General features: G+C 43.1%; 1 protein-coding gene across 2 annotated transcripts in view; it reads left to right on the forward strand.

Annotated features, from left to right (window-relative positions):
- Positions 1-15,642, forward strand: part of NRP2 (neuropilin 2) — a 277,836-nt gene that overhangs the window by 27,647 nt on the left and 234,547 nt on the right. For both annotated transcript variants that reach the window (XM_029606320.1, XM_029606319.1), the window contains exon 2: positions 10,987-11,164. In XM_029606320.1, coding sequence (XP_029462180.1) covers positions 10,987-11,164 — 178 coding nt within the window. The remainder of the gene's footprint in view (positions 1-10,986; positions 11,165-15,642) is intronic.

The raw sequence follows: 15,642 nt of genomic DNA on the forward strand, positions 1-15,642 counted from the left end.
AATTTTTGTTGTTTTTTTTTAGTTTCAGGAGGATTTCTTTATTTGGCTTTTGATTCATCTAATGTTTGTTTTTTTTAATTTGTTTCATTTGCTGAACTGATATAAACATTACATTTAGACCCCCACCTGCAAAAGAAAAATACACCCTCCCCCCCTCCCGCCAGATCACACACCCCTTCCATGGGAGTCTCTGATGTCGAAAGGGGCAGGAACGATCCTTAGTCACTCCCGCTCCAGTTTGAAAAGTGACAGTGCCATCTTGTTTTATGGCCACACACACAACTGCAAAACAAAATGTTACCACCAGTGCTGGGTTTTTTAACTGAAGCTGGCAGAACAGGAGCAAATGGGGATTGCTCCAGCCCCTGCTGACATGGGAGACCCACCCCAGAATCGGTAAGTGCGGGCTGGAGAAGCTGGAGAGGATGCTAAGGGGATGGTAGAGGTATTTTGCGTCATTGTTTTTTTAGTTTTGTTTTTTTCATTGACTTAAGTGAAAGTCAATTAAAAAAAACAAAACAGGTTTTTTTTGGGGGGGGGGGGGGGAGATTTGTTTTTTAACAAAATGAAACACGTTACAATTTGGAAGAAGAATGAAAATAACTGCATAGATGAAACCTGATATCAAGCTTGTAAATAAACAGCCAAACTGGGAACTAAAACTACAGTGCGATTTGCCTTATGGGAAGAGAATAACTAGATTTAGATACAGTTTTCTCTGTGATTTTTTCAGGCACCCGAGGTTCAGTTCCCCATCTATTTTAACCCAGTGTCATAAAGCCTCACATAGGCACGTGAGAAGTCTTATTAAGAGAGGGCCTCTCACACAACCTTTCAATATCGCTTGGGACATAACCAACTTTGAATAATCCTTATGTTGCTTCAGTAAAAGTTTCCACAATTTACAGCTACTTTAGCTATAATGAGCAATGCAGAGAGCATATTTAAAATGGAAGATGGCACAGAAGTTTGTGGAGATGGATGATGTGGTGAAGGGTCACTCTTGCAAGAAGTTGAACTGCATACCCCTTTATTGTGACTCGTGAGCCTGTGAATCTGTGAACTAAAAACTCATGGTATGAGCAAACTGAGATAATGAGCGCATATGTGCACTGAGTATCTTTTGGAATGCTTTTTACTTTCTCATGACATTCACTGGGCTTTCAGCAGGAAAGCCTTGCCTTCGCCAGGACTGGAAACACAACAGTTTACTTGCTGATGCTTTTAATTAAGCTAGGATTGTGTTTTGCTTTATGTGGGAACTTCCTTGGCCTAAGGGGTGGATAGATTGAAGTGAGGTGCACTTCCAGATCCCTGCTTGTTAGACTATAGGAAGACTGGAGTCTTTGCACATTCGCAGGCCAATCCAATAAATCTGCGCAAAAAGATGGGCGCTCGGCGTTGGGCGCCCGCTTTCCTAACGTGTGCCCGGCCACCTCTCCTGGGCGCGCAATCAAATATTTAAATGAGGGGTTGCGCTGCTAAGGGAGGCGCTTAGGGACAAATGTGCGTCCCTAGTGCCTCTGAGGCATTGGGCGCACAGGAGGGGTGGCTGTCAGCAGGTTAAGAAAACGGACGCTCGTTAATTGAGCATCTCTTTTCCTAACCTGACCGCCGCCAGCACACTTTTTTTTTGTAAAATGTGTTTTTAATATTCTCATCCGTCTTGTTTCTTCGACTTAATATTGCCACGATATTAAGTCAGAGGAAGTACAGAAAAACAGTTATTTCCTGCTTTTCTGTACACTTTTTGGGCTTCTCAGAAATTAACGCCTGCTCTGGGCAGGCGTTAATTTCTCAGGGTAAAATTGTGCAGGTCAGGTACACTTTTTTTTTTTTTAATGCACTAATCCCATTAGAGAATAAGAGGTTGTGGACACGCGTCCAAAACCTGCGTCCAATCACAGGTTAAACAGTGTATTGCATTGGCTGGTCTGTACTGAAAGTGGTGAGAAAAATAATGGGAAAACCCACCCTGAGGGAATTACTTTTCTTTCTTTCTTTGTGCATGGGGTGAAGAGGAATCTGTGTGCAAGCTGTGGGCATGCCTAGGGTACCTAGGAGTTGTTAGGTTTGAGATTCACTGTGGCAGTAATTGTGTGCTATCTTAGTACATTTTGGAGGGTGAAATCCAGCTCTCTAGCCTAGTGTTCTCCGTTGCTTTAACGGTTTTGCTTTAGTAATAAAAAAAAACCAAAAAAGGGTTGCTCTATTCAAGATGATGTTGGGACAGTTTTGATGGTTGCTGAAGTATGGTCCCCCTGAGCTTGAGTACTGCATATGCCGTGCACTGGAGAATGGGAAGAGACTGACTCAAAGGCCTATGAGGAGCTGTGCAAGAACGGACCCTGCTTTCTTTTGTCAGAGTTACTTCTATTTCCTGACTGCCCTCACTCCAGGAATAACATGGCCCTAACAGTTCACTACCTAACTTTTTCTGAGGGATATAGGCATGAGCAAATGATGTGTGACTTTTGAAATGAGGGTGTGAATGAGAGTGAGTTAATAAGGCATGCCTATATGTAAGTGATATATGGATTTTGTATGGAAGTATGTATGTGTGTGTGCGAGAGAGAGATTTGGGCAGGAATGTGGGTTTGCAAATGTTTGTGTGCTGAACAGGATCTCCCTATGGGACAAAACCAGATGTTTTCTTGATTTTACAGTGCTTAGAATTATTTTTTTTTTTGTTTTCTTCATTTCTTTGAGATACACAAAAACAGAAGAGTATGTGTGTGAGGGGGTGGTTTAGGGAGTATTGCAGAAGCCAAGACTCAGCTAGGTGCAGAGAAATATTTTTTAATGACTAATATGTTTTGAAAGAAAAGATCACGGCCTTCTGTTTAGGGGTAAAAATAGTCTTGTTCTATGTGCGACAAGAGCAAGGATGAGGAAGTGATGACTCTCTTCTGCAGATGAGAACTAAAGATCTCCTTGGAGGAAACTTCCTGCCACTATTGTTAAATTCCTTGTGCCGGGCTCACACCATTTTACTCCTCAGATTCCTGAAAGTTCAGAGACAGAGTGAGAAAGAGAGTTTTTATGGCACAGTGTGTTAACTGTGTTTCTTTTGCCATTGGTGACCCATTTAACTAGACCCAGGACTCCATCCCACTATAAAATGATTTCAAATTGATGTTTGTTTTTTGAATTAAGATCTGCCTCTATGCAGTAATAAAACTGCAGTTTCTCAGATTTTGGTGTGGTATTGTCATTCCTGGGAACTTTAGTGCCATGGTCACTCTGTTTCCCTCAATCTCTCTCTCTCTCTCTACCCCCCCCCCCCCCCCCCTCGCTCAAGGGATGATTCCCTGCACTCTCCTTCCTCCACCCCCCATAGTCATAGCTCCCTACTTGGGCTCTCTCACTGCACCCTCAGTTGAATTCCAAATCCTGGAATCACTGCTGCAGACTGAGCTGTGTCTGTTCCAGCTTCTGCCTTCCACTTTCTCTACATATGCTCTCTGTAGTGTCTGCTCCAGGCTCACACGCCTTCTGTTCCCTGCAGGCTTATTGAGGAAGGGGAGGTGGTGAAATTAGAGCAGGCACTGCAAAGAAGAAAACCTTTACTCAGCTTCCTTCTCCAGCCCTTCCCTCCTGTTCCCTGCAGGATTCTTGAAGGGGAGTGGCTGGAGAAGTAAACAGAGAGGCCTGGAGCTTTCTTGTGTTCCCCCAGAGACCTGGCAATTGAATCAAATTCCCAGAGTCTTTGAGTGAAATCTGGCGCATTCCCAGGTATAGGTACTATAACTAAAACTGATACCTTACGGAGTTTGCCAAACTGGGGTCTGGTGCTATCCAGCACGGCGCTCTGGCTGTTTCCGCACTAGTGCCTCCAGAGGTGGTGTTAGCAAAAATACTTGGGTGATGAGATAACTCTTCCTCACCCTCATTTGGAAATCAGTAATGTAAAATAGGTACCTTTCAAAAAAAAGCAAAAGAAAGCACTTTGAATATTTGAGCAATTCACAATATCCTAGTAGATGTTGCTATCTTCTTAAAGCAGGTGAAAAAAAACAGTTCCTATTAAAATTTGTAATTCTACTGCATCTCTAATATAATCATTACTGACACAAAAAACACCTGAACAGCATTTTTGCCTCATATAAGTGAATAATGCATGTTCTTATGTGATAAACAACCATCTCAGAATTGTGTGAGCCGTAGGTATATTAACAGCACTGATGGGCTCTGGTGCTTGCTCCGGGATGAGAGATTGATTTTCTATATATCTTTTGTTTATTGGAATGCTTGCCAAGCTTTGTTTGAACCTGAATTCATAAAGGGCGTTACCAGATAAGACTTATTTGGCTAAGTAGCAGTGGCTGAATATCCAGTCCAGCTAGATGGTGGCCACTTCTCTGGATAACTAGTTATCCGGCTAAACAGTTAGCCCGCTAAGTGGCAGGCAGGGCAAGGGCATTTCTGGGAAGAGCGAACTTGCATATTCCGAGTTAGCCGGATAACTTATCTGGCTGAGTCTGGTCGGTCCATAGGGTTGTCCTAATATTAGCTGGATATACTTATCTGGCTAACTTTTAAGATAGCTGGATATATTCAGCAGCGCGACTGTGTCGCTGATTATATGAGCTAAGCTATCCGGATAATTTGCTTTCCCACCTAGGATACTTCCCCCTAATGAAACCAAGTTTGGTAGAACAAGGGCCATTGTTGAGATATAGCAGATGGAAACATTTCTATAAGAAGCAATGTTTTTAGGTTATACATAAAAAAAAACCCACGTGTGAAATGTAGAATTCTTTGGTGGTTGTTTGCTATCACAAAAGAACATGCATTATTCAGGTATATAAGGCAAAAGCGCTGTTCAGTTGTTTTTTTTGTGCCAGTGATGATTATATTTGAAACACTGCATATTGCAGTAGAATTACAAGTTTTAATATGAACTGGCTCTTTCACCTGCTTTAGCAGATATCGCAGCAAGCACTAAGATGTTGTGAATTGTCCAAATACAAGGCACTCTTTTTTTTTTTTTTTAAATGTATATTGCTTCTCAGAACACCAGTTTGAAAGTTTGTGTTAGCTCATTTTCTAAGTTAATCCATGCGGGTCTCAGCATACCCACACACATTAGGTTCCAGTCATGAAGTGATGTCTTGCATTGCATTGCCATTACTTTATGAAGTATATAGTGTGCAGTTCCTGTTTAGCTTTCTTACCAGCGCGATTGGACGATGGTTTTAAGTTGCAACATACACGCCTCCGGCTAGCATTTCAATCTGGCCTTCAGTGAGGACTGCCCTGTAGCTACTGGCGATATTTTCCTGTTAATATGTCATGCATTGGTTGGACACATATTCTCAGTTTTTTAATATGTGGAAATGAAGATCAACAAAATATGTACAAGGTGATCCCTTTTTTATTGGACTACATAGCTTTCAGGAGCTAAACACTCTTCATCAGGTCATTGTAGAACGCGCAGTCCTGATGAAGTGAGCATAGCTTCTAAAGCTAGTTAAGAAACGCATGTTAAGATATGTTTATATCTTCATATACCTTCATTTGCTAGCATTCAAGTGGACTAACATGGGAATCCTAATGTTTTATTTGTGCCATTACAAAAATAGCTTTTATCTTCGAACAGTTAATTGATGTCATATGCTGAGACCTGAGATCGCTGAGGAGCCGAGTTCTCATTGCATTGACTCTAGTGCAGGAAAAGCTGACTGCAGACCTGCAACTTTGAGACTGAAGTCAGACCTCTCAAGTCTCCCACATTCAACGGGAGATTCCTGCTTCTGTGGACCAGCCCCATCTCCACTGTGGTGTGGCTTGGCTTCCTGATCCCTTCTTCGCTGCCTTCCCCCCGCCCCGCATGCTGGAAGATGCAGATGGCAAATGCTGTGGCCTTGGGATAAGAGGTGGGAGAAGGTACTGGGACGGAGAAGACCAGGGATTCAGGAATTAGATGAGAATTTGCCAGTTGGTATGCGTGGAGTGTGTTAGATGGATTGAGGGTGTGAGCGTGGGAAGGGAAGGGTGAAGAGATTGTCTGAAGAATCTGAGCAGGAGACAAAACTGGGGATGGCTGGAGAGGGACAGGGGATGGCTGGAGAGAGACAGAGGACAGGGGATGGGTGGAGGCAGGGACAAGGAGAAAAAGAATGAGAACATAAGAATGGCCAAGCTGGGTCGCTCCATGGTGAGACCACACCTTGAATACTGTGTACAATTCTGGTCACCGCATCTAAAAAAAGATATAATTGCGATGGAGAAAGTACAGAGAAGGGCAACCAAAATGATAAAGGGGAATAGAACAGCTCCCCTATGAGGAAAGACTAAAGAGGTTAGGACTTTTCAGCCTGGAGAAGAGATGGCTGACGGGGGATACGATAGAGGTGTTTAAAATCATGAGAGGTCTAGAATGGGTAGATGTGAATCGGTTATTTACTCTTTCAGTTAATAGAAAGACTAGGGGGCACTCCATGAAGTTAGCAAGTAGCACATTTAAAACTAATCGGAGAAAATTCTTTTTCACTCAACGCACAATTAAACTCTGGAATTTGTTGCCAGAAGATGTGGTTAGTGCAGTTAGTATAGCTGTGTTTAAAAGAAGGATTGGATAACTTCTTGGAGGAGAAGTCCATTACCTGCTATTAATTAAGTTGACTTAGAAAATAACCACTGCTATTACTAGCAATGGTAACATGGAATAGACTTAGTTTTTGGGTACTTGCCAGGTTCTTATGGCCTGGATTGGCCACTGTTGGAAACAGGATGCTGGGCTTGATGGACCCTTGGTCTGACCCAGTATGGCATGTTCTTATGGATAGTGCAGTGATCTTCATTATTTTTCAAGCAGGGCCACTTTGATAAAAAAAAAAAAATAATAATAATAATAATTAAACTTCAATGTGAGAGCCAAGACTATTGCTGGACAAAGTGGCTGGCTGCTGAAAAGGGTATGTACTCCGATGATGCGCTGGCTTCTGGTGGGAGAGACATACCCCTCCAATGATGCAGCCGACCTGGAAAATTTGCACCACCATATTCTCTATTCACCCCAAGACCTTTCTTTCTCCTCAGCTCCTCTCCCCCTATCCCATCACAGCCAGTCTCAACCCCACCCACGTCTTCCTCCATCCTGCCTCCACCCATATCCCCTCCAAGTCCAACTGGTTAATCTTCCCCACTTCACCTTCTTTGGAGGCTTGCTCTTGGTGCTGCTTCTGGAGCAGCTGTTGTGTTTTCTTTTGGCACCATGCAGCTCGCAGCTCATGTAAGACTGAACTCTCATGTTCTCACAGTCTCTTAAGAATAGCAGGAGAGTTTGGGCACCTTGCAGCTGCGTGATGGCAGAAGAAAGCAGTGCGAGGACGATAAGGAGAGAGTGTGCATTGCAGCTGCCATTGGCTCCCAGGCCTTACGATGAAGAATACTGAGATAGTGGGTGGAGGGAGAGGGAGACAGGATCTGTGATGGGGAAGCCCAGGGACGGTGGGAGATGGAGAACACTGGTGATGGGTTTGAGAGAGAGAGAGAGGACCTGGGATTAGGTGGGAAAGAAATCCAGGCAGGCAATAGCGGAGGAAGGGGTTGAGGAATGGAGGAGAGAGCATAGGAGAGAAGAGAGGAGAAATAGGGACAGGAAAGCATGAAAGATGGAGGAGTGAGGAGGCAGAGATGGAAATGAGAGAATACCAAGAAAAAGCAGGAACAGAAGAAATAAATCAAACTAAAGACACGCAGGTTGAAAAATCGTTTAATTTTACTTTCGGCAAAAATGTCTTACCCTTTTATTCCCCCCTGTCATAGACAGCTGCTAGTCTAAGACAAGGCAATCCCAGAGGCAGGGGAAATGACTGTTATTTGTCCTTCTCATTCATCATCAGTGTAAATAATGAATGATTTGTTGTACAGCACTTTGGGCCATGTGGAAAGGCATTTGAAAATATAAATAAGGTGTTTTCCTGTTAAGGACCAGGAGGTGGGGGTACCTTTCGGCACACTGAAGATTTCATCTTAGAAACTGTGCTCCCCTTGGCAGCTCTGCAAACCAAGGTTGTAAACAAGGAACTGGAGCACTCTCCAGGTCGTAGGACAGCTGATGTGCCATACATCCCGAGTCTCCTACAAGCCTTAGCCTCATTTCTCCATCACAGTAATCAACAATTCAGTACATTAGTCTTAACCTTCATCTGTGCTGAATGACTTTACAAGCCCTACACTGGTATGATGACCTTAATATATGGAACAACCAGATGATAAAATCCAGACTTGTGAGGAATGATTAATTTATCTGCAATTGTTTCTAATGCTGTCGCTTATCACTCTGATCACTGTTTATCTGGAGTGTGCTGGAGGACAGCCAGAGAACACTTTATCAGGTAGGGCATAGGTGTTATTTCTCAGGAAGGAAAATAGCCTTTGTAGCTTTGCTGGGACTAGGTCACTGAATAAACATTGGGGTTTGTGGTTTATACAGGCGTGCAAATCCTTCATAGTTTAGGCTTCCAGTCCTGCTTGTCTTCATGTTGGTGCTAACAGCAGCATTCAGGCGAAGCTAGTGTAGATTACACTGTTGACTGAGATGGCAAAACTCTGCCTGTCGGTTTGAAAGTGAAGGGCAGTGTCTTCTAAACATACACAGCACTGCCCTACCTACCTCGTAATTACCCATTCAGACATACCATGTAATCTTCAACACTAACTTTCAAAGCTGTGTAGGGCAGCCAGTGATAAGAAGTGACAAATACATACAAAACATCTCTGAAATTTGTAGGAGTCACTTTTCTTTTTTTTTTCCACATTAAAATAACATTTTTTTTAAAATAAAAGAAGCTTTATCATAAAATAATTTTTTAAATGAAATTGTGCCAACTAAATAAATGTAAACAGAGAGAGTGTTAATTTGTCTACTTCAATTTATGGCCCAAAATCCAAATAGGTATATATATCAATATACCATGCTCTCCCTCCCAATAAAGCAATTTAACTGTGCCAGTTAGAGAACTTTTAATTCATGCGCAATAATTAGAGTGATTGCTATAATAGTCGTGATCATTAATTTTAGTTATTTCCGTGTTCCACGGTTATCTCTGCACTATTGTAAATGTAATATCTGAAAATAAAACAGACATCTCACCTTCCCCCCTCCCCCCCCGAGGGCTGCTGTCCCACGGGTGCGGGAACCTTTTCATTTACTGCTAAACTCTCCTGGTTTCTAAACGAAGCCCAAATCAAATCAGGAGTCAGGAGGACTCTGAGTGACCCTGGGCAAATCACCTTAATCCCCTGTGTCTCAGTTCGCCCAACAGTACCAGGGATAAACAGTCTCATGAATGCTATTCCCTCTCCTCCTTGTTTTTAACCTTTTGAAACTTAATGTGCCATCTGGGTGCCACAAGGGCTTGTCCAGTCGTCTGCCTCCAGAGTTTCCATGCATGTGTTTCTGAAGTATTAAATTACAACATGCTGGGATGCTCTTTGCATGACATAAATTAAAATGATTTATTATTATTATAGTTATTATATAACCACTTCCAGAACAGTGCCCCCTTCTATGGTCAAAGCTGGCAGGATTCAATCTCTTTGTACTGGTGGTTTTTCAAATACCATAATGACGGCAGAGACCTGTGAGGAACAGTAATAGCCAGACCACAGGTTCCTAACAGAAGGAAAAAAAAAAAAAAGCAGTTGAAAATGGAAATGTAAATTAAGACTTTGCTGAAGTTCTAGATGTGTTATCAATTGATTGTGACACAGAATTTTTTTTTTTTTTGTTCTAGCGTATAATAGCATAATAAATCAGCTTTGTGGCATTTATGAGATGAAGCTGAAATCACCCTCTAGGGTCTCTTGTAACTCAAAGCTTAGAAGTGCTTCTTTTGCTCTTTGTGTTAATTGTTACCAGGCCATCTGTGGGCCACAGCACCGCAAAACCACCATTGTCAATTACTGGAGTGCAGAATTCAGCCTGCTAGAATTTGTTCAGAATAGTCTGGCAGAACGTAGGGAACAAAAGGAGAAAGCCTTCGAAGTAGAGTAGAAGGATGGGAGGATGGCCAAAAATAAAATGGCGAGAAGAGTTCAAGACCATTGCGGCTATAGTTGTGCAAGCCCATTTTGGATCCCTGATGCCCAGTGAAACTTCAGGTCTAGGAAGATGAAAGCTCCTTCCACCATGATTTCACGTTTCTTGGAATCCAAGCTTAAACACATTGCTAACGTTCACAAGTTTTTGGCACTGTGCATGAATGCAGTTTGCAGTCTCAGGACAGAATGCCAAGTTTTGTAACTTGATGTAAATATGAAATTGAAGGGAGTTCAGATCAGACCCAACCCATGGACAGGAGATGATTAGATAATCTGAGCTGAGCTGATCGCCCTCTATCTCAGTCAGGCGGCAGGAGTCTGATGTAATTTGACTCATTTACGAATCCCAACATGAGCTGCAAAGAATCCTACATTAGTGCCTGATTTTAGGAACAGAATGGGGACAAGGTCTTGGTAAATCTAGCTCTGGTTTGGAACTTGAACTTGAAGAGACGGGACACAGTTTATAATGAAACACTTTCAGGACCACCACTAAGATGTTCCCTCCTCCTTCAATGCTGTCAGTGTGATTATATATTTGGACAGTTACCTCCTTTTGATCAGCATCTTAACAATGTAATTCTAAAAACTGTAAGGTTCCCTCTAGTTTGAGAGAAAGATACACAAAGTAAACATGCATTTCTAAGTTATTAATTTTATCGTGGGCATCTGTTGACATTAGACACCACAAGGCTTCTAGGATGTTGCCACAGTCCACTTAAAAATCCCTGCCTTGCAAATAACATGGTAGTGTACCTCTGTATTTCTGCTCTTTCTGGAAGTGTAATGGATTTCAGTTTAGAGTGAAGAGGTGCCCTTGGTTGAAAATATGCTATCACATGCCGGCTCTCCTCATGCAATCACTGACATAAAAAAACAAAACTGAAAAAGGATGAGTCATAATGCAGGATCTCTGACATTGTTTCTTTCTAGGCCAATCATGTGGAAGTCGGTTGAATGCCAAAGAAGCTGGCTACATCACTTCACCAGGATACCCTCATGACTATCCATCTTACCAGCACTGCGAATGGGTCATCTTTACCCCGGAGCCTAACCAGAAGATTGTCCTAAACTTCAACCCTCACTTTGAGATTGAAAAGCACGACTGCAAGTAAGCGCTTTTCCTGCTCTCCCCGAAATGTGCAATCTCCTCCCTTTAATCTCATAATGCCAGGATCAATAACTCTGGGAACCTGACACCAGTGGCTGGTTCCAGTCTCCCAAGCATTGCTTATTATATGGCATTATCCGTAAGAGTAAACAGACGTCTAACTTGACCCACTGGTGTGCTCTTGAGCATCTCTCTTGCACTCAGAGGGGAAAGAGCCTGGATTCTAGTGTTAAATCATTGATATGTATTGATCGTTTGCACACAGAACCGATATTCTTTCTGCATTCCCCCTCCCCCGCATGTGGAGGGATTTTGTATACATTCATATCTTTCGGTCCTGTGTGTGTGTGTAGTCTTGGGGTTTGGGGCAATGCGTGCCTCGTTCAGAATATAAAACAAAAATAGATGCAGTAGAATCCCAAAGCTTTGTCATACGTCAGCTGCACTGACTTATTTTGAATCTTTTCATTTCAGTGCAACACACAATTTCCTAGCCTTTGAATGCATCCGGCTGATTGCCTTTGTTTTATTTTGTTTTCATTCAGCGCTCTTGCTGTTTCGGTCAGTTTTTCTTTCTGCTGCTTTTTCTGCTCTTTTTCACTCTCGCTTGCTGTCTGTTACGTATCCCGTCTCCTACATTCTGCACATTTTCAGCACCTTCAGAAATCTCTTTCTTGACTCTTCTTTGCTGTCCTTTCTCAACCCCCCCCCCCCGCCCCTCTTCATTTCACTCCTCTCCCTGCTCTCTGTCCCTCCCCTCCTTCCCACTCTTTTCCCTCCCTTATCCCTGTGTTTTTCCTTCTCCCCTCCCTTACGCTGTCTCTTCTCCATCCCTCTTTTTTTTATCCTTCCCCCCCTTAGGTCTCTTTCCCCTTTCTCATCCTTCCCTCTCTCCTGCCTCTCTTCCCTGGGCCTTCCTTTCGCCACCCTCCCTTTCGCCCTGCCCCTTCCGGATGCTCAGTCCTAGCGCAGCAGATTTATGTCTCACGGGCTGCAGAAGGGTGGCTGTAAACTGTAAAATGGTGGTTTAAAGCGAACAAAGCATAATAAGAAACTGAGTGCTGGGGTTCAGTTCACGGTTTCAACGCAAGTTAAAAAAAAATTGTAACTCCCGATACAGTAAGCTAATGGTATGCCAATGCATCAGAAGTTTAAAAAAAGAAAAAAGCATGTTGACTGCAAAATGTGTGTTTGTCAGAGGCAAAAAAGAAAAGACGTTTTTCCTGTTGGCCTGATAGCTGAATAGCCTGGAGTTATCCGGCTATCTAATCACAGGTAGCCGCCGCCACTTAGCCGGATAAGTACAGATTTATCTGGCAATCTGGCCAACAGGAAAAACTTATTTTCTTCTCACCTGTCCCTGGTTTTCTGTGCCTGCACAGCAACACTGGAAACTTTACTCCACCCATGACCAGTGTTAACAAAACCTGGGTTATGGCCAGCGCACCTCTCCGTTAATGCCCACATTTGCATTGGATTTCCATGCGAGGTTGCTAAACTGTACTCAGTTTTCAGTGCACAATCTTCTGCTCGCAAAACTCTTTGCTGCATCAGCAGTAAGTCCTGCGTGCAGAAAATGTGTGTTGAAATGTAAAACCATGCATTCGTCTGAACGCACCTTTCTGCGTTGGCCTGTTTTTTTTACTGGTCCTAGCGTGCTACACTTGGGCTTTGCAGAAGTAGTATACCTGTGTTGTGTGGAAACCTTGTGTGCATTATCATCTCTGGGTAATTCTTACATTAGTCCAGTAAAGATATATTGCAACCTGTGGAGAATCCACTTTCTGTAAATATATGATGTAGAGAGGGACAGCCATGGTGTTAAAATACACACGGTGGACTGTTTTCTCTTTTCCTCTTCTTTTTTAATGAAACCTTTAGCTTGCCTGTGAGCTGCTGCTTCTCATCTTTAAGATTGCGCCTCCCCAGCCTATTGGTTGAAACTGCTTCTGGGCGCTCTCTCGGTAGAAATGGCTTATGAAACCCAGCCTAGGTTCTTTCCTTTCATGACATCATCAGGCAGCCAGCAGCAGCTGCCTGTTCCATGATGCAAGGAGAAGAAAAAACCCACAGCTCTTTCACTATGCCGTAGCCAAGGCACTGAAAAGTTCTGGTACTTCACATGCTGATTAGACTCGAGCTGGAAGCCACAGAGCAGACACACACACACACACTGGCAACCCCTGGGTCTCATTTTTCAGAGTGACTTTTAAACACCAGAGGGACACTTTAAGAAAGAACAGTTGCCAACTAGTAAAGAATAATTAGTAGGTTCAAGCGATGCTGTATCATTAGCCGACGAAATAACCTCATTCCTGCACCATGTCATTTTCTGACTCTGGAGAAATGGATCGGAGGTAGTGAGCAGGTGATGGGGTGGGTAAAAAGGGAAACAATTCAAATATTTCCTGGCTAATATTTATCAAAAATGTTATGTAGGTTTATTGTGTGTGCGTGTGTTTAGATTATATATATCTCTCCTTCTCTCTTTCTATATATATATATAGAGAGAGAGAGAGATAAAATCTACACACACATACATAGCACAAATACTGTATTTATGGCATATATGAACAGCTTAATTGGGTTTGTGATGGAAAAATATTTCCCATGAGGGAGGCAATAGTGACTGACAGATTATATTGGTCCCAGAAGTCGTTATTTCCTTCCACAGAGACCAATATTTTTCTACTACAAAACAAAAGTGCCACTCTGTATTTGCTGCATGAACCATCCTGTGCCACAAGTGAAAATGGCGTTTGATGACTCCATGTTTGGGTAACTAAGTAAAGGGGTGACTTGTATGGCGCAGCAGATGCTACCATAACCTTGCTGGGCAGACTGGATGGACCACTTGGTCCTTTTCTGCCGTCCTTTTCTCTGTTTCCATATATGTTGACTGTTGTTTGCTTTATAAAGGGAAAATGTGTTTTTAGTGACGCGATATTGCTTCATCCAGTCAGCAACTGCATTACAAATGGATTTCATAAATAGCCTTGAAAAAAAAAAAACATGTTTATCTACAGCCTGCACACCCAAACTCGAGCCAGATGTTTTCCCGAAAAGCGATTACACGTTTCACAAAACGGCTTACTGTAAAAATGAAAGGGTTTCTTGTTTTAATTTTCAGCATCAGAGAAACAATTACTGTAATCTCCATCCAAGAGCAACAAATGGCGCACTCGTTGCGTGTCCTCGCTGGGGTAGTTGCTAGACACATGTTCCTCGCCGGCTCGGATTACCTGCTCCCTCCGGTCCCGCCCTCTCGGCTCGGGGGGCGGAGCTTCCCCCTTCCCGCTCTACGCCTCCGGCGTTCCACTGGGCTGCACGGCCAGCGCTCTGTGACACGTGGGGTGCGGCTGCTCCGCCTCGCCCTTCCGGCTCCCCTGACTGAGCAAGGGCGAGCCCTGCTTCTAAATGATAACGCCGTCATATTTTGAGACTCCGGGAATAGATTCATCTGACTTTAATCTTAGGAGCAAAGCTGTTGATACTTCTCTGTGCTGTCCAGATTTCACCTTTTTTTTTTTTTTTCCTTTTCTTTGCCTCATCCCTCCTCAGAAGTGGCTCCTCCTTCCATCGATTTTATCTGCATGGTGCTCGGCTAATCTGTCCGTCTGCAACAAACACAAGTGATGATGATGATGATGGCGATAATGAGTGTTATTAAAATAGTCAATGCCTCTAATCTCCAACTGCTTGTTTGCAGGAATTATTGCCCTAGATCTGCTGCGTTAGCTGGAGTTTCATACAGAGGAGATGATTTGAGCTGCTCTGTCAGGTGTTTAATGTGCTAAGAATTGCAACCAATTGCAGGAGGAAGAGGTGTGAAAATGCCAGCGGCTCAGAAGGCTCTGTAAAAACAGGGACCACATCTGCATGCGCAGCTGTTAAGTTTGGGAGCAAGGAGCATGCTCTTTTCTTTTTAAATGTTGCCTCTGTGACACGTGCCAGTGCACAGGCTACATCCTGTCGTTTGCCCTGCTTTCCTGTAGGGCATGGGGTTATAGAATTGAAGCATTTTCCTCAGAGGTGAAAGATCGATCCTAGTCTACACATCAACACGAAGTCGCCCAGTACTGGGCCTCATCCCTCAACATTTGCCCTTGTTTTTTTTCTCTTTTACACTCCACTCCAACCTCTATTAAACAATTCAGCCCCCATAAATTCAATATTACCTGACTCACAGCCAATTAGCCTCGTTTTTCCAGCCAGGCCTCCACTTTCCACAGTGTTTTTCTTTTCTTTTGAGGTTTCTTTTCTTATTTTCCCAAGGAAAACTGAATCACTTTTGTTGCTTCAGAAGCAGCCTGGCCACCAGGTGTTTTGATTTCAAAAACTATGTAGACAGAGCAGGGACCGTGGGATGGCCCCATGTCTCAGCCCCTAAAAAAAAAAAAAAACCCACCTTCTGCCTGATTCAATGTTCAGCAAAAAAAAAAAAAAAATTGCACAGGAAGCTCTAAATAATTATTTTG

This window comes from Rhinatrema bivittatum, chromosome 6 (assembly GCF_901001135.1).
Source record: "Rhinatrema bivittatum chromosome 6, aRhiBiv1.1, whole genome shotgun sequence".
Classification (NCBI taxonomy): Eukaryota; Metazoa; Chordata; class Amphibia; order Gymnophiona; family Rhinatrematidae; genus Rhinatrema; species Rhinatrema bivittatum.